Below are 27,596 nucleotides of genomic sequence, written 5' to 3' on the forward strand. Positions count from 1 at the left end.
AATTTTTAATCCATACAGAATGAAAAATAAGGCTATATCTTTTGTGAACTCACTGGTTTCTTTTAAATGTGAGATGCATATACAAACTAGGTGTCACTATCTTATATGAACCTTGAGATGACTTTAATTTAAAAGCAATCTAAAATTAGCTGCTTAATTCTGAATAACAGAGTATCAAAGAAACCAACACACACATACACACACACATACACACACACACACACACACACACACACACACACACGAATCTCATAAAATGGAAGATGACTGCTTGTTGACAGAGCAGCAAAGCATGAGGATAAATTTTCCAGAAACCATACAGGTTTGACTTAGAGAATTTAAACAAGAAAGTAGTACCAGATGATAAAAGAAGTCTGAGCCCAGAAGTCCCAAACTTTCTGAATCAGAACCTCTGAAGTGAATGAAGCTTAGTCTTCATGTGCACTTACATATGAAAACTAGTGGTTTAAAATATATTTCTGCCCCATCTGCAGTAATACATGAATCACCTAAGAATGAATCCTAAACTACAGTTTCTATCCAGTAGGTGTGGCTACTCTTTCTGGATTTATAACAAGTTACCAGGTAATGCATTCACTAGTAGCTCCATAATATTTGGAGGGACTAAAGCCAGGTAATTGTGCTGTCCAAAATGCCTGCTGAGTGAGGTTCCATACAACAAGGACTTAGAATCTCAGAAGGACCACACAGAGATGTGCCTTGGATGTGCCTCCTATAAAATGTGGATACTCCATTACTGTGATATGTAATTAGGACCCACGTAAAGAAATATGGAACCATGATCTTGATAATACCTTGCATCGGTATTGCGTTGCATACTTTATAAAAGATATTCATAAAATTTTGTATTGTTTGGCCTGATCCCTATGAAGTAGAAAGTAAGATAAATTCTATCTTATTTTGGGGGCTGGGAGTGTGGCCTAGTGGTAGAGTGCTTGCTTGGCATGCACAAAGCCCTTGGTTCAATTCCTAAGAACTATATAAGCAGAAAAGGCCAGAAGAGGTGCTGTGGCTCATATGGTAAAGTATTTGCCTGGAAAAGCTCAAGGACATTGCCCAGGCCCTGAGTTCAAGCCCTAGAACTGGCAAAAAAAAAAAATCTAGGGGCCAGGAGTTTGGCCTAGTGGTAGAGTGCTTGACTAGCATGCACAAAGACTGGGGTTCGAGTCCTCAGTACCACATATAGAAAAAAGCTGGAAGTGGTGCTGAGGCTCAAGTGGTAGAGCACTAGCTTTGAGAAAGTCCAAGGACAGTGCTCAGGCCCCAAGCTCATTCCCAGGACTGGCAAAAAAAAAAGAAAGAAACAACAACCTATCTTATTTTTATAGATAAGAAAACTGGAAATAGTTGTGAACTGTCCTAAAGCACACAGCTGTTTAGCAGCAGTGCTAGCACTAGAGCTAGAGTTCCTATCACTGTCAGTGTTGTTTGCATGGAAGCATACAATTTCTTGGTCATTAGAAAGAGGACAATAAAGTCTAGGTTTTAGCTGGATCTCCTGGGCAGGGATGGAAGATGCAGAGTATATTTGAAGAGATGGAAAAGTTTTGTATATCTCATCAGCCAACAGCTGACATCCTTGAGGACAGAGGTTTAACTCAAACATATTCACTCTCACATATACATGCCTAACGTGTATACTATACATACACACAAGCATGCATGTATGCACACACACATGCACAAATATACATACCCTCAGATAGCCTCTGACCACCTGCACTCCTATTACCTCTCTCTAGGAGTCCCAGATATCCAGGCCTTCTGAGGTGTTTTGTGTCGTTTTGTGCTAGTATCAGAATTTGAACTCAGGGCTTTGAGCTTGCTTAGCTTACCTCCAATCTACTATTTTGTTATTTTAATGATGGATCTTGGGGATTTTTCACCTAGGCTGGCTTCAAACTCAGATCCTCCAGATCTCAGCCTCCTGAGTAACTACATTTATAAACATGAACTACCAGCAGCCAGATTTCTGGGTATTGAGGGTTGTTGTTGGCTCTCGCTCTCTCTCTCTCTCTCTCTCTCTCTCTCTCTCTCTCTCTCTCTCTCTCTCTCTCTCTCGCTCTCTCTCTCTCTCTCTGTGTGTGTGTGTGTGTGTGTGTGTGTCTTTTGTGCTGGTTGGCGTGCTGTCCCTGAGATTCTTTTTCTCAAGACTAGCATTCTACCACTTGAGTCACAGCACCACTTCTGGTTTTCTGGTGATTAATTGGGGATAAGAGTCTCATGGATTTTTATGTTTGGGCTGGCTTTGAACTGCCATCCTCAGATCTCAGCCTCCTGAGTAGCTAGGATTACCATGTGAGCCACTAGTGCCTGGCTTCTAAATAAGTTTTTAAACTCAGATACATGCCTAAGATTGATTTTGATTGTATTTTTTTTCAAGAAATTTTGCCTAGTAGAATTTTATGACGTTTGAAGCTGAAAAATCATAGCCTAAAGAAAATGAAAGAACCCTAAAGAACTTTAGCAACTTTACCAGAACACATACTGGGTGTTTTTGCCCTCTGCTACTACCAGACATGGACGGACTTTGATTTGGTGTGTACAGATGGGCAGCAAACTCCACAGCTTTTCACAAATGGATTCTTTCTTGTCCCCTAGCCTATGATGAACACTATGATGAAAGGAAAGCATTCTTTGCTGATTTATTCCCAGAAATTCCTTTTCATGGTCCATCTCTCATTCCATTTCCTTAGTAACTCTTTAAAGTACCTTAGGGTATAATTCTGATATTCAGTGTATGTAGCTCTTCTCTGACTATCACCTCAAGAGATTTAATTTAGTGCCAGTAGTGGGACTTGAACTCAGGGCCTCACTTAGCTTTTTCATTCAAGGCTGGTACTCTACCATTTGAGCTACACCTGTATTTCCAGCTTTTTGCCAATTGGAGAGAAGAATCTCACGGACTTTTTCAACCAGGATGGCTTCAAATTGCAATCTTCCTGTCAGCCTTTTAAGTGCAGGGTTTAGAGTGGGAGCCACTGGGCCTGGCTAGCCCAGAAATGTTAGATACTCCTCCAATGGGCTCCCACAGTTTATTTACAATTGTGTGTGTTAAGCAAATAACCCTGAATGACCCTGGATATTGTCTATTTCTTTTTTCTTTCTTTTTTTTTTTTTTGTTGGTCGTGGGGTTTGAACCCTGGGCATAGGCGCTGTCCCTGAGGTCTTCAGCTCAAGGCTGCCGCCCTATCCTTTGAGCCAGTGTCACTTCCAGTTTTCTAGTGGTTAAGTGGAGATAAGAGTCTCTTGGACTTTAGTGTATGGGCTGGCTTTGAACTTCGATCCTCAGATCTCAGTCTCTGAGTAGCTAGGATTATAGGTGTGAGCCACCTCACCCAGCGATATGATCTATCTCTAAATCCTCAGCACTGAGCCTGATATAAGGCAGGCAGTGCATGCTATAAAAGATTAATGGAGTTAGTGATCCTCAACCTGTCCCCATTCACTTGAACATGAATGGAATGGAAAGGTGGTGAAACAGATGAGAGCTACTTGGTGTGTGGGGAGAAAGCCAGGGAGAGGAGGTTTGTCCTGGGACTTGACCTCAAGGGCTGGCTTGCAGCTCTTGGGCTTTTTTTGGCTCAAGATTAGCACTCTACCACTTAAGCTACAGCTCCACTTTTGGCTTTTTGGTGGATCACTGGAGATATGAGTCTGATGGCTGTTTTCAAACAGATTGTGATTCTCAAATCTCAGTCTCCTAAGTGGCTAGGCATGAGCTACAAGTGCATGGTGAGAGTTGCTTTTTAAATTTTTCTCAGCTTCACCAGAAATTGCCTTTCTTTTCAATTCACATCAGAACCTAAATATGTGCTTTTAAATGTCCCAAAGCTTGCAGAAACCAACATGCATTAAAGCTAAAGATGTTTTTATTCCGAACCAATGTAGTTACTAGAGCTTGAACTCAAGTCCTCGAGCTCACTGGGCTCTTTCCTTACTCATCTGTGGTCCTACCATTTAAGCCAGTCTCCATCTCCAGCTGTTTGCTGGTTAATGGGAGTGTCTTGGAATTATCTGCCTGGGCTGACTTCAAACTACATTCCTTAGGTCTCCATTTCTTGAGTAGCTAGGGTAAATGGTATGAGCCTCCAGTTTACAGCTGGAGTCAATGTCTCTTTCACTCTAGCAGAATGTCCTCTATGCAAGGGAATTAGCAAATCAATGTGACAGCCATCTCTAGTCAAAAGAAAAACAAGTGGAAATGTATTGGCTTTGCAGCAAAGTTTGCAGCCTGCACAGGGATTGGATAATTTATCTTGTCCCTAGCAAACAAGGACGGTGGGCGGAGGACACTCGGCACATTTAAACGAGCAGGTGCATCTTGTTTAAAGCAGGCAGGTGCGGGGGGCGGGGGGGGGGGGGGGAAACTGGTTAAGTCTCGCGTTAACATGCGGAGCTCTGGGAAGAGACGACGCTGAGCTGAGATGCCACCGGCTGGGCAGGAAGAGATCGTGCGTGTATGTGTGTGGGGGGGGGTAGGTCTCAGGAGAGCCGAGGCCTTCTCTCTGCGCATGTGCGGTGTGACCTGCTCTACGCCCTTGGCCACCTGCTCCTGGCACTGGCAGGCCGTCGAGGAGCGAGCCGAGGTGGGAGCTTCCCCGGCTCCCCCACGGCTCGCCGCCCCCGGCCTGGCCTCCCTCGCTGCACTCCCTGGGCGCTGGGGGCCCTCGGGCTGCCCCTGAGATCTAGGCCCGGGGCCGTCGGCGCGGTGGGCTTCGTGTCGGCTCGGTTTTACTTTACCCTCCTTACTTCCAAATACGTCTGTTTTTCACTTTGGGACCTCTGCTGGGGGAAGAAGGTCCGCGGCGCGCCGCGGGCGGAGGCGGCGGCGGCGGCGGCGGCGCCGTGCGGCTGCGCGGCGCGCTCGGCCTTGAGCGGCGCGCGGCCGCCGCTGCTGCTGCGCGTGCTGTAGAGGCGCGGGGCCACGCCCTCGGCGGGCGGCGCGCGCGGGAACTCCTTCAGCGAGCGGCTCAGCGGCTTGGCTTTGCCGTGCGCCTGCGCCGCCTCCAGCTTGTAGGCGCCGCTGCTGCTCGCCGGCGACGTGGCGCTCTTGGGCAGCGGCTGCAGCGGGTGCTCGGGCCTCTCGGCCTCCATGGCGAAGCTGACGGGCCGCAGGAAGCAGATGTCCAGGCTGGATTCAGAAGAGGCGGGAGAACAGTTCTCGAAGAGAGCCGGGGCCTGGAAGGGCTCCTCGTCGTAGGGCGCCGGCAGCGCGAAGATCTCGCCGCCGTACTCGAACTCGTCGTAGGCCGCGGGCACGAAGCCGCGGGCGTCGGGCAGCAGCTCGGCTGGCGTGCGCAGCGAGCGCTCCACGTTGCCCAGCGGCTCGGCGGGAGACGGCTCGAAGTCCATCTCCGGGATGGCCTGCAGCGGCCCAGCCAGAGCCTTGACGTCCTGTTCGGCCGCGCAGAACTGCGCAGGCGCCAGCAGGCTCTCGGGCCTCTCATGCTTCCGGGCCTCCATCTCCCAGTCGCTGGGCTTCCCGGGCTGCAGGCTCTCCATCAAGCCCTGCTGTGGTTGGCTCTTCTTCGCGGGCGGCATTAAGTGTCTTCAGAGGGGAAACAGTACAAAAAAGACGCGCTTACTTACTACTTAGGAGTGCTGGCCTTTGCACCCGCACCCCTCCGCACGTCAGGAAAGCGAATGCCTTCAAAGTACCCATTTAGCCTCCAGGCCCTCGAACGTGGCTTTTGGCCGGGCGCCAGTGCCTCACGCCCGTATTCCTAGTTACTCAAGGGGGCCTAGATCCGAGGATCACGATTGGAATCCAGCCCAGGTAGGAAAGCCCGTGAAACTCTTTATCTCGAATTGACCACCAGAAAACCTGAAATGGAGCTGTGGCTCAAAATGGTGGAGTGGTAACCTGCAATGAAAACGCTCACGGGCGGCGCCTGGGCCCTGAGTTCAAGCCCCGCGAGCGACAAAAACTTGGCAGTCCACCCCGACTTATGGAAGCTCTGACCCTCCCCCAATATAGACATCTCTTCAGGGCTCATCCTTTCTTGCTCTAACAGTCGTACAAAACAAACTCAATTTCTGTGCACTCAGAAAACCCAGAATATACCTAAATGAGCTAAATATTAACACAGCGTTCATACATTGTGAAGGTTATGGTTCTGTGTCTGCCCGATTCATGCAGAATTTTGATTTGTGGGAACATGGGTAATGACATGCTTTATAAGGTAGCTTAACATACTCATTAGATAGAATTTTTCAGTTTTGTTAATTTAGCTGCCAGCCAGGTGTAAATAAATGAATTGACCGAAAGTGGTAATTTGTCTTAATTCTATACATTCACATTTTAATTCTGGATCAGAAATGTAGAATGCCCATGGCTCTTGCCTGTAATCCTAGCTGCTCAGGAGGCTGAGATGAAGCATGGAAGTTGGAAGCCAGTCTGGGCATGGAAGTCAGAGAGACTTATATCCAGTTAACCATCAAAAAGCCAGAAGTGGAGCTGTGGTTAACCTTGACTGAAAAAAAAAAGCTCAGGAATAATGCCTAGGCCCCAAGACTGGCACAAAAAATGCATAGAGAATGCAAATATAGATGCCCACATTGAATATCTTAGAGGATCACCAATGAAAATTAGGTCTTAGATTTACTGGTGTGAAAAAAAAAAGCAGAGACCGGGAGTTTGGCCTAGTGATAGAGTGCTTGCCTAGCATGCACGAAGACCCGGGTTTAATTCCTTGGTACCACATACATAGAAAAAAGCCAGAAGTGGTGCTGAGGCTCAAGTGGTAGAGCTTTAACCTTGAGAAAGTCCAAGGACAGTGCTCAGACCCTGAGCTCAAGCCCAGGACTGGCAAAAAAAGAAAGAAAGAAAGAAAAGCAGAATATTAACCTGACCCCACCCCTTAACCTTTCCAAAGCAGTAGGTGCTTACGTGACAGCAGAGCCAGAACTAGGAGCAGAAGGATAGGGCTGCAACATTTCTTCCGAGTGGATCCCACTGTCCCGGACAACCTCAGGGCCTGCAGTGGAAGAAGCATCTTGGCCAGCATTTGCACACTGGGAAGCCAGCCCTTTGTACAGCTTCGCCATGGATGACCTGACAATGGAAGTAATCATTCTCAGGGTATACAGAGAGAAACTGACTCTCTGAACACAGAGACTATGCCAAGAAAGAGTTGCCTCTAGATAAAGCTTTCTATAAGGATATCTCTCTAGGGCCCTTCTATAACCAAGTTGCTTATAATATAAGATATAAACTGACAGCTGGGCAGTATGAGGATGCTGATAAACTATCTGAAAAGAGGTGAGATGGAAGGACTTCTGTTACAGAAGATAAGCATCTTTTTCTGGTCTGAAGTCCTGATAGAAATGATTCTGCATAATCAACCAAATGAGTTGGAATACAGTTGAAGAAAATTCAGACCATTCAGAAACTCTGCCATGGGTTGCTTCTTTCCCTCAGAATCCCAGATGCTGCCTAATCAAAGGGGTTTCTTCATAGTATGAAGTCTATTCACTTGCTGTATCCATAGCACCTATTAACAGCTAACTTCTTTATGTCTCACTGACCAACTGTAAAGAATAAGCTCCCTGTGGAAGGGACTTCTGTTTTGTTCATCATGGTGTACAACAGTACCTGACACAATAGATGCCAAGTAAATGTTACATTAAGAAGAAACCATATTCTGGCCTTTAAACTGGTAAGTTTAAAACTTGGTAAGTTGGGGAGAAATGAGCTATTTTTGAAACAGTTAACAACATGAAATATGAAGGGACCTTAGAGTGCCTTTTTTCTTCCTCTTAGGTCCACCTGGGGGTAAAGTGTCTCCCTCCTGTAGCTAGTCTGGCCACCTCTCTTCCATCTTCCTCCCCTTCTGCCTCCTTCAATGTTTTTCAGCCATTCATTCAATGCACAGTTTACTTGTGACAGATACCCACATTAAGTGGTCTTTTGCCATTTCTCAGAAACTTGCAGGACCCTCTATATTGCACCACCAGAATCTTACTTCTTGAGCTTTTTCCGCTTCTGAATAAGCAAATCCTCGTTGCATTGAAACAGCAGGGTGTAGTGTGAAATAAATACTCGAAGGCGCTGAACACACACCAGTAATAGGTAATAGTCAGGGTGTTCTTGTTCTGTGAACTTCAGAACATTCTGGATGAAGGGAAAGTGACATTGCATTAATTAGAATGAAATATTGCTTTGTTTTTCTTCATCTTATTTTGACCTATATTGTAAATTTAGTAGCTCTTTAATCAAAACAACAGTACATATGGCCCACTTAATAAGCTAACGTGTCGAACTTGCTGTTCTCTGGCCAAGGGAAAAGTGAGTCATTACAGTTTGTGTTTGAGTTGGATGGGAATATAAAATATTTCCATTTGAAATGTTAGGAGGATCTATCAATATCTGGAGTAATGGAGGTTTTCTGACAATTACTGCCTGTAAGCAATACCTTTTTGCAATGATGACAACATCAAGTATCAGTGTGGTTAGGCTGGTGAGATTGATAGCAGGTGAGTGATGCTGATCAAACTAAGGCTGGAGGCCCTTTTATGTTGCCTACTCTGTGGTTTGGACATGGTTTGTCTCATAAACACTCATGTATTGACATTTTGGTCTAAAAGTCAATAATATATAAAAGATGCTGGAACCTTTTTAAAAGCGGGGGAGGGTAACTATGAAAATAGGGTTCAATGATGACCACCATCTTTTTTTTTTTTTTTGGATAGTCCTGGAGCTTGAACTTAGGTTCTGAGAACTGGGCTCAGGGCTTGGGCTTTTTTGTATGTTTGGGTCATGAGGCTTGAACTCTGTGCCTGGGTACTGTCCCTGAGCTCTTCAGCTCAGAGCTACTGCCCTATCCTTGAGCCACAGCCCCACTTCCCCTTTTCTAGTGATTAATTGGAGATAAGAGTCTCACTGTCTATAGTGCCCAGGCTGGCTTTGAACTGTGATCCTCAGATCTTAGCCTCCTGAGTAGCTAGGATTACAGGCATGAGCCACTGCGCCCGGCTGGGCTTGGGCTTTCTCAAGGCTAGAACCCTACCAGTTGAGCCACAGCACCACTTCTGGCTTTTTCTATGGTACCGAGGAATCAAACCTAGGTCTTTGTGCATGATAGGCACACTACCACTAGGCCAAACTCCGGGCCCATGACAACCTTCTTCAAGGAATTAATGCTAATATTGTTGGACTGGGTTCCTGTGAGAGTGAGTTCTAGAATAAGAGGCTGAGCACTACTTTCTCTCTTGCTTCCTCTGTCATAGGAGATAACCTCTCCTTTTTACATACATTATGTAGTACATTAAGAAGACCGATCACACAAGATAAAGCTCTTAACATCTAAATTTCTATCTAACCTCCACCACTGAACAGCTATCCTGCTAATTCTCACATGGCTTAGCTTGAGTCCAAAGTCCTGCCATATAATTCTCAAACTGTGCCACAAAAGAGACAGGAAGAAGCTAGTGAATCATCTTTTCACACCATTTTCCCACAGAGAAACCCTCATGACATCATAAAGTATAAACTCTCCACCTCTTTTATCAGTCCCTCTATTTCCCATCAGCTATTCTGATTTAATTGCTGACTCATCTTTAGTAATTCTGTGGAAACATCTTAGAAATGCTTGTGATTAATCTCAGGTAGAAGTAACCCAATACATTTTCAGTTGTAATTGGTTGTAGGTCCTAAAAGCATGTTTCCTAATATATTAATCTTTTCAATAATCCCATTTTGTAAGTTCTTGCTGTTTTTTATGTAAGGATATGGAAGAACAAAGATGTCAAGTAATATGCCCAAGTTTGTATAATCAGTGGGTAAAAAACTAGCATTGAAGCTCAGGATTTGTACACAGTATAGTATGGTAGTAAAGAAGCCAGTGTAGGGGCCAGGAGTTTGGCCTAGGGGTAGAGTGCTTGCCTAGCATGCACAAAGACCCGGGTTCAATTCCTCGGTACCACATACATAGAAGAAAAAAGCCGGAAGTGGTGCTAAGGCTTAAGTGGTAGAGCTCTAGCCTTGAGAAAATCCGAGGACAGTGCTCAGGCCCTGAGCTCAAGCCCAGGACTGGCAAAAAAATAAAGAATCATGAGAAGGGGTATTAATGTGTGAGAAGTAATGCACCTACTACCTGGTACATGTAACTATAACCCCTCCATACATTACCCCAACAATAAAAAATAAAGAAAAAAAAAGAAATTTAGATGTTAGTAGGTGACATTTAGATGGCTCTAGAACCAAAGAGGCAGGAGTTGAATAAAGCACTTAGAATCTAACAGGAGTTGTTACAGATTCTAGACTACCAGAGATGATAAACATAGACATCATGAGTCAATATTTTAGGAGATAGGGATTTTTAGTTCATATCCTAGCATATGAAAAGGCACAAGGCGATCATAATAATCTAAGTCATACAAATACTGCTAACAGTTATTCATAATTTCTTGCTGGTTTATAATATCTTTAAGTTGGGAGCCAAAAATGATAGCTAGATGTGAGAATCTGTGATGTGACTTGCCCCCATGCCTACCTGCAGATGTATCAGATATTCTGGGATGCGCTGGACTATGTGAAAAAACAATGTGTAGATGTCAGATTTAATCTCTTCATCGCCCTGAAAGAAAGGTAGAGTCACCCTCAGTGTCTTTCCAGCTCTGGCAGCAGAACCCCAAGCCATCCCCCAGAGACTATCTGTCAGCACAGATTTCTCATCAGCCAGGCCACATGTGCAGGGACATGCCTGAGAGGAATGCTCTTCTCCAGCAGGAGTGTATCACACACTTCTTTTGAATCCACCTAAATTTCCCTTTATTCTCCTTTACTTCCTCACCCCCTATAGTTCCAGGTAGAAATACTGAATAAGGGTGACTCAAAGCCTCATGGGAAAGTGAAAAGGAATATGATTAGAAACTGATCATTCATCTCCACAGAAAACATATTAAATTTTCCCTATGTGCCCTACCCTCTCTACCTTTCCCTTACCCCCTTTTACCCCTTGCCTTTTCCCTTTCCCAGATGATGAATGCTAATATGTAGTAACAGTGTGTTGGGTTGGGAGGGAAGCAGAGGGAAGGGAATTGAAGTAGAAGAAAGTCAGATAGAACCCCTCATTTCTGTCAGCTTTGGAGCTTCTGATTATGTTTTGTTTGACCAAAGATAATGAGTTATATATGGACACATGCTTGCTCAGGACATAATGTATCATTGTGGTGGATACTTTTCTAAACTGACAAGGGATGGTTTAATATTGAGATTCATACCTTCTGCACATGAGTATACACACACATGTGCACACATCAAACAAGCTACAGCCTGAAGAGCTCAGCTAAGAAGACCTACCACTTTGTAGTTCTAATACAGTGGAACATAGAAAAGCAGGAGGAAAACCCAAGCAAAAATTCTGCTTTGATAAGTGGCCTCTTTTAATCCCAAGACACTTCATTCAAGCCATTCCTCAGCATGGAAGACAAGCTTAGAGTGTGCTTGCTCTGTTGGCAATGTGAAGGACAATGCCATATAGATAATATGCAAGCAAAGGATAGCACCAACACAATTAACTTACCTCCTTCAAAACAACAACGTGAACCAATGAGATGCACTCAGGCAAGTCTCTCAAGTAAGCAACATAGTAATCCAAGAAATTATTCTTTAAAACAAACACAAAAATGCATGGTAAGAATCTGAAAGCAAGAATGACTATTATATGGAAAAGGAAGATTACTATTTTAATCATTTATGTGTCCTTTTGGAGTTTTATAATTAATATTTTACTTTTTTTCAGTTTTAAGATAAATACTTAAAGCTGGGAACCAAAATTCAATACTCTTATAGAAATGATAGAAAATGGAATAATAGCCAGACTAGTGGCTCACGCCTATAATCCTAGCTACTCAGGAGGCTGAGATTTAAGGATCAAGGTTCAAAGCCAACCTTAGCACAAAAGGACCTGAGACTCTTATCTCCAGTTAATCTGTAGAAAATGGAAAGTGGGGCTTGACTCAAGGGTAGGGCAGTAGCCTTGAGCTGAAGAGCTCAGGGACACTGCTCAGCCCACAGCACCCAGGCCGAGTTCAAGCCCCATGAACCACAAAAAAAAAAAAGAAAAGAAAAAGGAATAATAAACCATGAGAGGAGTAAAGATCATGTGAATTGAAAAATAGATTTTAAAATTATTAAATGATAAGAATGAATAGTTGTTGTAATACCTTTTTGCTGTTATCATCTACAAACACATGAGATCAACCTAATACTATCTTGGAGTTCTTAATGCTTTCAACTAATTGCAGTTTTGATTAATTGCATATTCACCTATGCAATTTCCCCTCAGGGAAATTATTCATAGCTTCCAAAGTTATAGCCCCATAGCTACTATAAATTTTAGTCCTCTAAAGCATGCTGCATACCAATGAGTAAAATTGATATTAGAAGGATTGTATGAGCTACTCTTCTATGCAAGGAAACATTTGGAAATTTTGTATTTTTATCTTCAGTTGAGACATTGATGCACAGAGTTTGGTTGCAAACAAAAAATGACTTGAAGATGTATTTTAATTAGCCCACACACATATATTTAATTTTGTTTTTTTGGATACTGGTCCTGGAGCTTGAACCTGGCACTGTTTCTGAGCTTTTATGCCCAAGGCTAGTGCTCGACCACTTGTGTCCCAGCTCCAATTCTGGCATTTTTGGTGCTTAATTGGAGATAAGAGTCTCATGGACTTTCCCACCTATACTAGCTTTGAAATACAATCCTCAAGTCTCATCCTCCTGAATAGCTAAGATTACTGGTGTGAGCCACTGTGCCTGGCTAATTTTAATTAGCCCATACAATATTTCAAAAGCAAAATTTTACACAATATTCTGGATTTTGCATTTTTCTTAAAATAATAGGTATGTCAACTCTGGCCATTTTTTCACCAGTAATAACCAAATAAATCTGAGTAGCTGTGTCCTGTAGCAAAACTTATTTTCTCCAGTTTGGTCAGTCCGTATCAGACCATATGGTATTACACTCATTTCATTTCACTGTTTAGGCCTGTAGACATCTGAATTTGTAACTTCAAGCCTGACTCCTATTTTCTTTCTAGAACATTACAGAGATTCCAAAATTTAGCACCCTTAGCCAGGTGTTAGTGGCTCAAACCTATAATCGTAGCTACTCAGGAGACTAAGATCTGAGGATCAGTGTTCAAAGCCAGCTTGGAAGAAAAACCCATGAAATGAACTCCAATTAACCACCATACAACTGTAAGTGGTACTGTGGCGCAAAGTGAGCACTAGCCTTGAACAGAAAAGCTCAGGGATAGTGCCCAGACTGAGTTCAAGCCCCACAACTTAAAAAAAAAAAATCCTTTCTCCAAGGAAGTGAAGACAAAAGACATTTAGGACAAATAGCTATTTATCACATATTTTTAAAAATCCTTGAGGACTGGAGGCATGGCTGAATGGCAGAGCACCTGCCTAACAAGCACAAGGCCTTGAGTTCATGCCCTAGTACTCCAAGAACCTCTGAGGAACAAAAACAATATATGAAAATACATATATACAAACCCCTGAATATTTATTTGATATGGATGGATATGTGCATAACGGTATACGTACACACACACACATATAAACATATGCAAACATATACTCACTGGAGACAGTTTTAATATAGTTTTTAAGTTATGCACTGTTAGTTGGAAGACTTACTGGGTTCCCTTCACAGATATCCAACTATTTAGCAATCTGGGTCTTTTCATCAAAATCTTTCAGTCTCTTAGCTTGGCATGGTGGCTCACGCCTTTAATCCTAGCTACTCAGGAGGCTGAGATCTGAGGATCACAGTTCAAAGCCAGCCCAGGCTCTAAAAACTGAGAGACCCTCATCTCCAATTAGCCACTAGAAAACCAGAAGGGACAGGCCCAAGATTTCAAGCCCCACGACCAAACAAACAAACAAAAAAAACCTTTCAGTCTCTGTGAAATGGAAAAGTTATGCCACAAACTAGAATGGAGAGGTTAGACCACATACCAGGATTCTCCTAGCTCTGAAATTCCCTCATTCAAAACTTCTCACTAAGAGAAGATGACAACACAGATCTGCACAAAGATGATAAAGATAAAAAAACACCTTACCTCATCATTTGTTAACTTAAGGAATAAATCTCCAAGGACACCTTGGCGTGGCCACTTCAGGACCCTTTCCTGCAGTGCATGAAGCAAATCTAGATGCTGCTGGACAAGATACCGTAAAGAGCCAGGGAAGAGGCTTGAAACAGAACAGAGAGAATCACACAAACCAGCTGTAGAAAAGAAAAGGCTCTTCAGGAGTAAAGGAAACGGGTCACATTCTTCACATTCAACCAAAACACTCTGAATAATGGGTCTATATTTATAATATCCAAAGACAGTCTGAAACTACATAGCCGAAGACTATGAAGACCCCTTTACTGATGTGAATATGTTTTGGACAAAAGGTAAAGAACACCTTAATGACCTTATAAAACCTAAACCAATACACTCTTCTTTATACTGTAAACAGTAGAAATTCTAAAGAAAATCTTTTTGTTGTTATTTTGGGGTTTTGTTTGTTTTTTTCCAATCCTGGACTTGAGCTCAAGGCCTGAGTACTGTCCTTATGCTTTCTCAAGGCTAGAGCTCTACCATTTGAGCGCCAATGCCAATTCCAGCTTTTTTTATGTATGTGGTACTGAGAAATCGAACTTGGGTCTTCATGCATGCTAGTCAAGCACTCTACCACTAGGCCAAACTCCTGGCACTAAAGAAAATTTTTTTTTGTCAGTCCTGGGATTTGAACTCATGGCCTGGGCCCTGTCTTTGAGCTTTCTCAAGGCTAGCACTGTACCACTTGAGTCACAGCACCACTTCTGGCTTTTTCTGTTAACGTACTACTGAGGAATCGAACCCAGGGCTTCATGCATATTAGGCAAACACTCTACCACTAGCCCACACTCCCGACCTCTAAGGGAAATCTTTTTCAGTGTTTTGAAATTATTTCAATTTGAAGTGTAAGTGATCTGTTCTACCTCATGCCATAAATGACAGTACCTAAAGTAGCATTTGGGTTATTTTTAGCTCCTGGGTAGGAGATTGCTAGTTGAGTAAGTAGAAAAATGTGTTTAAAGTATAATGAATTCGGCATTAGAGTTCCTGTTTCCCTTTCATTTACTGAAGAGGCATAATGGGCAAGGACAGTCTTGCCTAGAGACACTACAGATCAGAGTTGGTCTGTGGAGCTTGAGCCCCTTTCCTACTTCAAGTCTTCTTTCCTGTCCCGTCTTTCTCTTTTGTCTTTTTGAATGCCTCCATTTTTCTGAGGCAGTCAAGGTACTATAGGAACAAGGCAAGAAGAAACGACAGTTTTGCTGGACTACGGTAAGGATCTGAGCTGTTACTTGGCAGCTCAGGAAAACAAAGTAGATTGCTTGTGCTCCCAAACAGCAAATTTAATGAAGATAAAGCCATAGCCAGCCAGGTATTGTAATCCTAGCTACTCAGGAGGCTGATCTAAGAATCGAGGTTCAAAGCCAGCCCAGATAGGAAAGTCCACAAGACTTACTGCCAGTCAACCAGCAAAAAACTAGAGATACAGCTCAAGTGATAGAGCCCCACACTTGAGCAGAAAAAACAAAAACGGAGCCCTGAGATCAAGCTCCACCAACCTTTGCTAGAAAATAGGACACTAGAATGAGAAGAGGCTTTAAAAAATCTAAGCAAACCAGAGACTTCCCTGTAGCTGTAGCACAGGGAAGAGGCAAACACCAGACTAGACTAGTGAGCTTCCTTGTGAAAAGATTCGAGAAAATTTCAGCTCCCATGTTCTATTTGATTCCATCTTCCTGTTCCATGAGTGTCCACATAGGCAAAACCAGCAGTTCCTAAACTCCATAGGATAGGCCTCTTGAGCTCTCATAGAGGGGTGGTAAATTTGGAAGATCTAAGTAATCCCCATCCAGATTCAAGGGGAAATCAGAGAAGTAACTGGGAGACACAGAAACTGGGAAAACACCAATAGTAAAGGAAAAAAGTACAAGTAAGGATAATGGAAGATCTAAATATTACATCAGCAGAAGAGACATGAAGTAAAACTATTTATCTAAAAGGTAGACATGCCTTTAGATTTAATTGATACAAATTGAATGGGTATTTGGCAGCAGCAAAAAATATAAAAAGCCAGAGTTCAGAAACTTCTCAGAGCCTGAAGGAGCAGCTGGGTGGAAGGAGAAATTGTATTGGAATCTGGAAGGGGAAAACCAAACATTGAGAGTCTGGGTGACCACTAAGATAAATTGAAACCAGCCCTAACTGTTGTCACATTCCCCTTTTTGCTTTTGGCTTACCTCAATTTTGCAAGAAAATAGTTCCTTAAAATTTCAAGACATTCATGAAATGTTCTCTCAACTCATGCATTTAGAGTAGTGAGAGCATGTGATTTGGTGACAGAGTATATGGCTGGCAGCTGCAAAGTCAAGTAAGTTTAGGCGAATTATAAAAAGCACAAAAATATAATTAGAATCATAATCTATGAATCATCCAAGTGCATTATCTAAAGGAATATTTATAGTAATAATGACATATAATCCAAACTTGCCATTCAGTTGGTCTTTTCCTCAGTTGTATGAACAACTACATTAGTAAGGTTCTGTTTTCCCCCTCCCAGCTTGGTGCTTGAACTCTGGGTGTGGGCACTATTCTGGAGCTCCTTTTGCTCAATGCTAGCACACAACCACTTGACCCACTGTGCCACCTCTGGCTTTTCCTGTGATTGATTGGAGATAAGAGTCTCGTAGACTTTTCGGCCTGGGCTGGTTTTGAACTAGGATCCTCAGATCTCAGCCTCTGAGTAGATAGGATTACAGGTGTAAGCAACTAGTGCCTGGCTTCCTTTTTTGCACAAGGTTGGTGATCTGTCTCTCCAGCCACAGCTCTGTTTCTAGCTTTTGGCTGTTTAATTGGAAATAAGTCTTTCCTGACTGCCTACCTGTCTTTGAACACTACCAGCTCCCAGCCCAAGTCTTACTTTGATCCTTTATGCTTTCTCCAAATACAGAGGGACATAGTAAAAACAGAAACTGAGCAGGTATAGATGGTGTTATGACACTCGAATTAGAATGCTATATAATATGCTGTCTACCTTGCAGAAGCTCTCCGCCTTTCTCTGTTTCTGCCTTTCTCTGACTCTGTCTTTCTCTTTCATGTGCATGTGTATGTGCACTCATGTATGAACACACATACACACAGGGTAGATGACCAGAACAAGAGTAGTTCTGAGTCACTATGTAATGGCCACTCAGTGTACTCAGTTTTCAGATCTCTACTATCTCCATTGCCTTGTACCTTTGTGAGACCTGTTCTGTGTGTGTTGTCATGGGGGCCCTCTAATCCCTGAAGAAGGCTCAGGAGACTACACTGATTCTCTTACTTGTTGAGAATCTAACTTTGAGAGTTGACAGGTTATTTGTCATCACTATTTTCTCTTCCAAGACTATTTCTGCAACTCTTTTTAAGCCACAGAACTCCTCAAATGGAAACTGAACAACTTACCTCATGTCCAAATCACCCTGAAAAGCAAAGGCAATAAATGCATGGATACCTTCTCTCTTTAGAATTCCTCTTTCCATCTGACCCCTGGAATGTTGCCTTAATCTTCAGAATCAGAGAGATATTAATGACATATTTTCTTTCAGATTCAAGCAGTTCTAGAGCCACAGTTTGTCTTTTAGCTTGAAAAAATAAACCAGAAAGGGAATTTTTGTTAACTTCTCCCCAAAAACTTGTGAAAAAAATAGAAAGTAAAAAATACTGAAAGTAGTAAAAAGACAACAAATAGTAAAATGAAAAGAGTAGAAGCATAATAACTCATTCAGCAGGACAAAAGACACAAAATATTATTGTCCCTGCCTATTGAGCAGGGCATCCACTACCATCTCAAGGTCTGGAAAAACAAGTATGATGTAAATAGGATGATGCTAGAAACAAGTGAAATGGTTAAAAGTCTATATAAGGTACAATGGAACATTCTCCCAGCCAGATGTTTTTCTCATTTATTAACCAAAGAATACAAGAAAAGGAAACTACAGGAGGAAAGACATCCAGGCAGAGTCCAAGGCAAGGTTGAAAGGCTAGCGTGGAAACAAAGGGAAGCTTTGCATTCTGAAAGGCAGCCAGGATGAAGTATTCCACAAAAGAGGCCGAAAGGTCTTATACTTGTTGAACTAAAAAAAGGCCATCAGACATTGACATAATGTAGTACCCACCAAAAGGTCATTTTGCTATCTGCTTGCTTATATTTGTAGATACTACAGAATATAAATGAAAACTTAAAAAAAAAAATCTTAGAACTAAGGCCTGGGAGCATGGTCTAGTGGTAGAGTGCTTGCCTGGCATGCACAAAGTCTTAGGTTTGATTCCTTGGTACCATATACACAGAAAAAGCTGGAAGTTGTGCTATTGCTCAAGTAGCAGAGTGCTAGCCTTGAGCTAAAGTGCCCAAGGACAGTGCCCAGGCCCTCAGTTCAAGCCCAAGGATCAGCAAAAAAACAAAAACAAAGAAAAAACCTCCTAGAAATTAATATTCCCAAAGAGATGAGGAAAATAATCATTATTTAACAATTACATGCTGTTCTATTTTCTAGTCCTGGGGCTTGAACTCAGGACCTGAGCACTGTTCTTGGACTTTCTCAAGGCTAGAGCTCTACCACTTGAGCCACAGCACCACTCCTGGCTTTTTCTGTGTATGTGGTACCGAGGAATTGAATGCAGGACTTCATTCATACTAGGCACTCTACCATTAGATTCAGGCCCCCAGTCTGCTATTTAAAAAAAAAAAAAAAAAAAAGGTAGGTTTTTGTTGTTGTTGTTGTTGGTTTGTGTATGTGTGCTGGTACTGGGACTTAAACTCAGGGCCTGGGCTTTTTTGCTCAAAGCTAGTACTCTACCATTTAAGCCAGTTAAATAATTGGTTCAGTTAAAAGCCAGATAATTAGGGCTAGAGCATAGCCTATAGATAGAGTGCTCACCTCTCATGCACAAGGCCCTGGGTTGGATTCTTCCCTACCACATACACAGAAAAAGCCGGAAGTGGCACTGTGTCTCAAGTGGCAGGGTAAAAAGTGTCCAAGGTCCCGGGTGTGGTGGCTAATGCCTGTAATCCTACCTACTCAGAAGACTGAGATCTGAGGATCAAGGTTCAAAGCCAGCCCTGGCACAAAAGGACCTGAGATTCTTATCTCCAATTAACCTCTAGAAAACAGGAAGTGGGGTTTGGCTCAAGGGTAGGCTGGTAGCCTTGAGCTGAAGAACTCAGGGACAGTGCCCAAGCTGAGTTCAAGCCCCATGACCCACAAAAAAAAAAAAAAGTGTCAAAGGACAGTGTTCAGGCCCTGAGTTCAAGCCCCAAGACTGGCAAAAAAAATTTTTTTAGCCAAATAATTATATCTGGCTTTTGGTGATTAATTGGAGAGAAGAGTAACGTGGATTTTTCTGCTTAGACTGGCTTTGAACCACAATGTTCAGATCTCAGCTTCCTGAGTAGCTAAGATTACAGGCATCAACCACAGTCACCAGGCAAAAGGAATCAATTTTAAAGAAGAAATTTTGACATTTTTAGAAGCATAGATATAAGTTAGAAGCTAAATAAAAGAAATGTAGAAAGTGGAAATAGAAGTAGAGATAGATAGGAGAGAGACAGACAGACATTCAGGATCTGGCTTAGGATTTGCCTGTCTAGAAAATATGCAGTCCTGGGTTTACCCCACACTACCACACACACAAAATAAGACTTTAAAACTAAAAAGAAAAAAAAGTAAAATTTAGGTAATATACAAAGAATAAGGAGTCAGACTTACTTATATAAAATCACCTTACTTTCCCCAATGCAAATGAACAGGACAAGGAAGGTGTTGATAGTAAATAATACTGAAGCAAACAGTCACTTGGAAAAAAGATGAAACTGGATCCCTTCCTCACACCATGTATCAAAATCTATTCAAGGTAAGTCATAGACTTCAATATGGAAGCTAAACTAAAGCTTTTATACAAAGATGCATGAAAATGCCAGGCACCAGTGGCTCATGCCTATAATCCTAGCTACTCAAGGCTGAGATCTGAGGATCACAGTTCAAAGCCAGCCAGGGCAGGGAAGTCTGTGAGACTCTTATCTCCAGTTAACCACCAGAAAACCAGAAGTGCTAGCCTTGTCCCTAGAGCTCAGGACAATGCCCAGGCCCAGAGTTCAAGCCCCACGACCAACAAAAAATCAAAAAGAAAAAAATTTTTATTGTAAAGGTTATGTATAGAGAGGTTACAGTTACATAGGCCAGGTAATGAGTCCATTTCTTTTTGAGTTTCACCTCTCATTTTCTCAGTTTTTTTCACCTCCCGACCACCCCCCCCCCACAAGTTGTTTAGTTCATTTTCAACAGTATCTAGTAAGTATCACTGCTGTATTTGTTCATCCTTTGTCCCACCATTTCTGTGCTTTCCCTTACCCTCCCCCAAATAGATAAACTTATATACAGGACAGAAAGTACAGAAGTCAAAAACAGTGACAAAAGAGGAAAAACAAGTAAGAGACACAAAAAGTAAAATAAAAAACTTTTTGTATCCAGTTCTTGGAGTTAAGAGTTCTATATGGTCATATGCACATAGCTATTAGCCTTTGTGATCCTTCCTTTGGTTTCACTTCCAGCATTATCTTTTGACATGGGTTCTTTTCAGGTCAGGGCCTTACTTTATACCCAGAGAAGCCTGGACTGGGATCCTCCTGTTTGTGTTTTGATTTGTCATTGAATGGCAGGCCCAGATCACCATGCCCAATCATTGGTTGAGATAGAGTCTTAGAAACTTTTATGCCCAGACTAACTTCAAATTAATCCTCACCATCTGCCTTCCAAGTAGCTAGAATTACAGACTTGAGTTACCATGCCCAGCTACAATCTTATGCTTTTACTCACTACTTAGATTTAGATGCAGATCTTTCCCTTGCCAGACTGTATTCTTACCATTTAACTCATCCTCTAAGCCTGTTTTTGCAGGCTATTTTTGGGGGGAGGGAGGGGGTTTGGGGGCTTGAACTCTGGGCTTGGGCACTATCCCTGAGCTCTTCAGCTCAAGGCTACCACTCTATCATGTTAAGTCATAGCATTACTTTCAGTTTTCTGGTGACTAATTGGAGAAAAGAGTCTCATGGACTTTCGTGCCTAGGCTGGCTTGAACCGAGATCCTCAGATCTCAGCCTCCTGAGTAGCTAGGATTATAGGTGTGAGCCACTGACGCCAGGCTTGCACACTATTTTTGAGGCATGTATCACTACATGCAGCTCCCTCTGTAGAGAAGGAATCTAATGAATTTGTCCATTCAGGCTGGCCTTGACTATATCCTCCCGACCTTTCAGATCCTAGGGTTACAGGCCTGAGATTCTGGCTTGAATACCTTTTTTTTCTTCACTGTTTAAATGCTTATTTTCATAACCTGCACTTTTTCCAAATTAGTTTTACACAGAACACACAAAAGAAAACTTAAATTACCAATCGTTTATATGTATGCTTGATTTCAGTCTTAATGAAAAGAACAGAAATGAAATCCCTCAAGAAAGCTTCAATGCCACACTTTCTTTTCAAAGCACTACATTACTAAAGGTCATGACCACCCCGAAAATGGAACTCCCAACAAGCCATGTGTCTGCTACTGAGTCCTTTACCCCTGGCTTTTTAGTTACTTTATCTTTAAAGCCAAAGAGACTGACTCATCTCATATGGCCACTGAATCTATAGTACCAAGATTCTAGCCACTAGGTTCCAAGCTCTAGTACATGTTCTGCCTAATTTCAGCCTTGTAGCCCTTCTTGGAACTTACCAGCTAAAGAGGTTTCACACAAAACATTTTCCAAGGAGCTGTGTCTACCCTGGCCCACTTCCTTGAGTTTATCGGGGTGGTCTTTTGTGACATATTCTTCGCCCCACTCTTTGCCATCCTTAGGCTGCCTCCACACACCAGATGACAGATGGCTCTTGGACTGGATATCAACTGAGAGGCAAGATTTCAAGTTTTCATCTGCTTCTGGGGTTGTTGGGTTCATTCCTGAAAAAAAAATTGTTATCAACATCTTCCTTTTTTTTTGCCAGTCCTGGGCTTGAACTCAGGGCCTGAGCACTGTCCTTGGGCTTTCTCAAGGCTAGGACTCTACCACTTGAGCCACAGCACAAATTCTGGCTTTTTTTTTATGTATGGGGTGCTGAGGAATTGAACCCAGGTCTTCATGCATGCTAGGCAAACACTGTACCACTAGGTCAAACTCCTGGCCCCAATATTTTCCTTTTTTTGAAAAATACATAGTATTTGTTTCTAATTCTAATCATGCCCCTGCTTAGGTATTTAATGTATTAAATATATCCATTAAGGATTAAGTATCTTCATTATGCATTAAAAGTTTCCACAACTACAAGGGGTTACCTCTCTACTTCTGGTCAATACATCTTCTACTATTATACATAGATCCACTACACAAGAAGTTAAAATAAGTCTGTAATATACTACAAGTGATTTAGGGCAAGATGTTTGGATTCCTCCTATCTGCTTTCTTTCAGGTGAGCACACCAGGTGCTGGCAGCACCAATGGGAGAATAAATAACTTTTAAATGATACTACCAAGGGTCCGATCCATACTTAAGTCATAGAATATTTGCCCATGAGATTTCAATAAATGTTAGTTCACTAAGTAATTGAAACAAGCAGACAGAACCAAGAATACAAATTTGGGGTTATCTTTGCCAGCCCTTCTCTCTGCTTGGATTAAACCCAAGGCATCAATTGATTTCCTTAGTACACATCCTGGAATCTTAGTGACAGTAAGGCTTTGTCTGACCTGGTGGTATAGTTTGTATATGAAGATTCTCCCAGGCCGGGAGTTTGGCCTAGTGGTAGACTGCTTGCCTAGTATGCAGGAAGACCCGGGTTCCATTCCTTGGTACCACATACATAGAAAAAGCTGGAAGTGGCACTGTGGCTCAAATGGTACAGCTCTAGCTTTGAGAAAGCCCAAGGACAGTCCTCAGGTCCTGAGTTCAAGCCCCAGTACTCGGGGGGAAAAAAAAAGATTCTCCCAAAAGACACCTGTTATGAAGTCTTGGCCCCCAGATAGGGTTGAGAGGTAAGATTTTGGGGAAGAAATTCAATCATGAGAGTTCTGCCATCATCAATGGAGTAACCTAATGATGGATTTAAAATTTTAATAGTGACCACCAGAGATGGTCACTTGAGATGTATTCTGGAAAGATATATTTTGCCCCTAGCCCCCTCTGTTGCTTCCTCTGCTTCCCAGCCACAGGCTCCCACCATCACACTATTCTGCTCCACTGAGCCCTACAGTAATGGAACACACCAGCCAGGAACGGAAACTTCTGATACCATACACTAAAATAACCCTTGCCCATCTTGAGTTATTTTTCTTAGATGTTGTCAGAGTGATGACAAATTGACCTTCTCATTTAAGTTCTTTTATGGCTGCTATGGGACTGAGGAAAGTAGAAGAAGGAGGAAGTGTGGAGTTGCTAGAAGAACTAACAGAAGAGCCACTTACCAGGACCCATCATTCCCTTCACGTTACTATCGCTTACATGGACGGATCTGGATTCTTGGGCTGCAGAGAAAGGAAGGGTTTCACTCAACATTTTTTCCACAAACACAAATACATACCTCTATGAGCAAGGCACTAAGGACAGACTAGCAGAATTTATAATTTCATTGGAGAGACAGCTAGAAAAAATAGTTACAGTATAGTATAACATAGTTATTTTCTTAGCTGTACAGACATACAAAAAATATTGGTAATTACATCAAATGATTACTGTAAAAATTAAATAGCCTGATGCATGTAAACTACTTAAAGCAGTACCTAGAATACTGTTAGAGCTAAATAACTATAAATCAGACTTACTCTGTTTAGCTTTTCAATGACTTCCCATTTCAGTGTAAAAGCCTATGTCCTTACAATGATCACACAGCCCTATATTTGCTCCCCATCTCTGCTTGCTACTTTATTAATTTAAAAAATCTATCCCTTGTTGTCTTCCTTGTTCACATGGCTCAAGCCTCATTAGTCTTCCTGCCTATCACCTTCCCACCAGGATTGCAACACTCAAGGCTGCTTTTGCTAAAAGCACTGACTCTTCCCTCCAACCTTCAGATAGATGTCTTCATGTTGCATCTGTCTTCCTTCTTTGTAAAGTTTGGATAAGATTCCTGTTCAACTCTACTTGGAGACACCAATCATCTAAAGAATGTCTATCTGAAACTGGTACTACAAAACTGGTAAGTCCAAAGTTTAATTAGCCCCTCTGATCAAGACTATAGACACTAACTTAAGAGTAACTAAGCTGTTTTGGAGACTTCCAGGGATATCAGTAGATTATCGTCTATTAACTTGTATAATGTCCTGATCCAGATACACCAGAGTGACTTGTAGAGTCTCCAGTCATGTCCTTAAACCTGAATGAGGACTTAGTAATTGCCACCAATTGATTCTTTGTTCCTCTAGGCTCTTCTTTGTCTGAGTCATTTCCCCTTCCCAGAAACAGTGAACCTCATAGGGCTCTCCTTTGGTGACAATGAAGCCCTGCAAAACCATATGTGAGATAAAGATGCTTGATTCCGCATACCCCTATTCCAGCTTTTGCTCCTCATGTTTAATCCTAGAGCTATTGTCCGTATCTAGTTAGGATGCTAATCCCCTGTAGGGCAAGGCCTAAATGATTTCTTACTTTGTCACCACTTTTCTGTCTGATTAGACCCTGGATAATGAATGGTGAAATCTGGCCTACTGGAACCTCTACAGTCAAAGCCTAGGACAGTGGAAATACCCTGTGGCAATAGCTATTCCCTCTCTTCTCTTCCATATCCATAAATTTCCTTATCTGGTACCCTGTCTACAATATAATTTTCTTCTAATCACTATGGAACATACTATGTATTCTACTTATCTTGTTCATTATTTGCTTTCCTCATTTCAAAGGCTTCACAACTTTTTCATACAGTGTAAGTTTACTTGAAAGTAAAAAGAGCAGGGCCCTGGTGGCTCATGCCTGTAATCCTATCTACTCTGGAGGCTGAGGTCTGAGGATCATGGTTCAGAGCCAGCCAGCCTGGGCAGGAAAGCAAAAAAGGCTAAGAGACTTTTTTCCCCCCCAGATCTGAGGACCAAACTCAGGGCCTTGGTTTTCTCAGGCAAGAGCTCTTCCATAGAGCTAAATCTCCAACCCCAAGGCTGTGAGATTCTTATCTCAAATTAACCACCAGAAAACTAGAAGTAGCACTGTGGCTCAAAGTAATAGATCTCTAGCCTTACCCAGGCCCTGAGTTTAAAAAAAAAAAAGAGCTCAGGGTCAGTGCCCAGGCCCTGAGTTCAAGTCCATGATTAGAAAAAACAAAGTGGGGGGAAGGGGACTGAGAGTAACGTGGTCTAGTGGTAGAGTGCTTGCCTAGCATGCACAAAGCCCTGGGTCCAATTCCTTGGTACACATACATAGAAAAAGCCACATGTGGTGCTGTGGCTCAAGTGATCAAGCACTAGCCTTGAGAAAGCCCAAGGGTAATGCCCAGGCCCTGAGTTCAAGCTCCAGAAGTGACAAAAAACAAAAAGGTGAAAAGAAACCTGTAAAAGAAAAAGTAGCAAGAGTCTCCATTTGAAGAGGGCCCCCAATTTTTGCTGTTTTGTTTATTGCTACATACCACTGCCCAAACAGTACCTGGGAAGTGTGGTTCACAGACTGGCAGCATTATTACATAGGAGATTATTGTAATGAGGAAGCACAATTCCCAACCCCCTTCACCTCCAGACCTGCTGCATCTGAGTCTTATTTTAACTTGGGAGAATAGGGGTTCACTCAGAAAAGTGAAAGGAGATAATGAAGGACAAGTAAAGGGAATAACGCTGTGAAGGGCCAGAGACCACAAAATACAAGGGCATTGCAAGATCTGAAAGAATAACAGGCCAGGTTCTGGTGGCTCGCTCCTGTAATGCTAACTACTCAGGAGGCTGAGATCTGAGGACTGAAGTTCAAAGCCAGCTGTGGCAAGAAAGTTTGTGAGACTCTTTTCTTCAATTAGGTACCAAAACACTGGAAGTAGAACTACAGTTCAAGTGGTAGAGCACTAATCTTCAGCAAAGAAAGCTCAGGGATGGCACCCAGGCCCTGAGTTCAAGACCCAAGACCAGCACCCAGCACCCCCTCCCATCCCCACTACCCCCAATAAAAAAAAGAACAAGTGCTTGGCTATAGAGTTAGAAACAGAAACAAATGATAAATCTGACGGCTGGAAGTTTGGCCTTGTGGTAGAGTGCATAGCATGCACGAAGATCCGGGTTTGATTCCTTGGTACCACATACATAGAAAAAGCCAGAAATGATGCTGTGGCTCAAGTGGCAGAGTGCTAGCCTTGAGGAAAAAGCCCAAGGATGTTGGGGGCTGAGTAATGCCATGTCTAAAAACTTTCTGCTGAGACAAGACAAGGCGCAAGAGGCAGGGCGCAAGACTTGATTACCATTGGTTACAAATGTGTTATTGTTTATCACTCTCTGCTGGGACCTAGAGTGAGGGTATATTAGCTGGAGGGACTTCCTCAGGAGGGGAAGTGAGAGATACATGGAGGAAAGACTGAAAAACCAGAGAAAAAAGAAAAAGGAGGGACTGAAGGGCCAAGGAAACCTGAAGGGAAAATGCAGGCTGAAGTTGCTCACAGGGAAAAAGAAAAAGACAGGGAGGAAGACAAGGAGAAAGAGAGGGGCAAAGAGAAAGACAAAAAGAAAAGGTGGTAAATAGGAGAAAGGGAAGCAACTACCTGCAAAAGTCAAAGAAGTAAGAAAAATTCCTCAAAGACTGAAAAACCAGAGAAACCTGAAAGGAAAATACAAACTAAAGTTGCTCACAAAGAAAAAGAAAAACCCATAAAAAAAGGCAAAGAAGCTGCAGCTGTGTCAAAGCGGAGAGGCAAACACAGCAGAAGCAGCTAGGTGTTTTAACAGTAAAAGATTTTAATCATTCGCAGTCCACCTCCGAAGCGCAGGTCACTTCGGCCGGTGGGGAAACTGAGGAACCTCGCGGAGGGCTAGGCAATAGTCATTCCCAGATCACCTCCGAAGCGCAGGTCACTTTGGCACGGTAGGTGGTCACTGAGGAACCTCGCGGGAGTCTCTGGCCAGAGTGGTATAAGGGCGAGGCAATTAGGGGTTCGGAAAAAGAACCGGAATAAGGAATTTTAGAACCGAAATGGGTTCAGACCAGAACCACCAATACTAATTTTGGGCAAGTAGCATGCTAAATAATAGATAAATTCATACTTGAAAAACAAAGGCAATTGGATAAATCTAAGTCTAAACTATGAGGCAACTTATACGGGAGTAAACAGTTTAAGAACAGGTGAAAAGAAGCACAGAGACGCTTAGAAAAATACTTAAGAGAAAGAATTAAGTGGTAGCGATTTAGAAAGCCTGTGCTCGGGTGCAGAATTGCAAAATAGGGAGCCACCGCCCATAGTTGAAAACAGGCTAAAGCTTTTTAGGGTCCCTGAGTCAGCTTGAAGAAGTTACAGAAAATGGATCTTTGCCCATA

General features: G+C 42.6%; 1 protein-coding gene and 1 long non-coding RNA gene across 11 annotated transcripts in view; one reads left to right on the top strand and one right to left on the bottom strand.

Annotated features, from left to right (window-relative positions):
• Positions 1-27,596, bottom strand: part of Arhgef33 (Rho guanine nucleotide exchange factor 33) — a 119,078-nt gene that overhangs the window by 51,979 nt on the left and 39,503 nt on the right. For 8 of the 10 annotated variants that reach the window (XM_090337106.1, XM_090337098.1, XM_090337099.1 and 5 more), the window contains 9 exons: positions 23,570-23,629; positions 21,847-22,071; positions 17,585-17,714; positions 14,107-14,239; positions 11,550-11,633; positions 10,518-10,601; positions 7,989-8,137; positions 6,914-7,078; positions 4,765-5,572 (listed from right to left, as the gene is read on the bottom strand). In XM_090337106.1, coding sequence (XP_090193232.1) covers positions 4,765-5,572; positions 6,914-7,078; positions 7,989-8,137; positions 10,518-10,601; positions 11,550-11,633; positions 14,107-14,239; positions 17,585-17,714; positions 21,847-22,071; positions 23,570-23,629 — 1,838 coding nt within the window. The remainder of the gene's footprint in view (positions 1-4,764; positions 5,573-6,913; positions 7,079-7,988; positions 8,138-10,517; positions 10,602-11,549; positions 11,634-14,106; positions 14,240-17,584; positions 17,715-21,846; positions 22,072-23,569; positions 23,630-27,596) is intronic. The other 2 variants (XM_090337100.1, XM_090337107.1) reach the window with 1 other exon arrangement.
• On the top strand, positions 5,423-25,898 carry LOC150060847 (uncharacterized). Its single transcript, XR_016536271.1, has 4 exons — positions 5,423-7,682; positions 19,880-19,983; positions 23,483-24,300; positions 24,777-25,898. It is a non-coding gene; the product is annotated as an uncharacterized LOC150060847 (long non-coding RNA).

The sequence above is a fragment of the Megascapheus bottae genome, chromosome 7 (genome assembly GCF_031878675.1).
Source record: "Megascapheus bottae isolate mThoBot1 chromosome 7, mThoBot2.hap1, whole genome shotgun sequence".
NCBI classification, from domain to species: domain Eukaryota; kingdom Metazoa; phylum Chordata; class Mammalia; order Rodentia; family Geomyidae; genus Megascapheus; species Megascapheus bottae.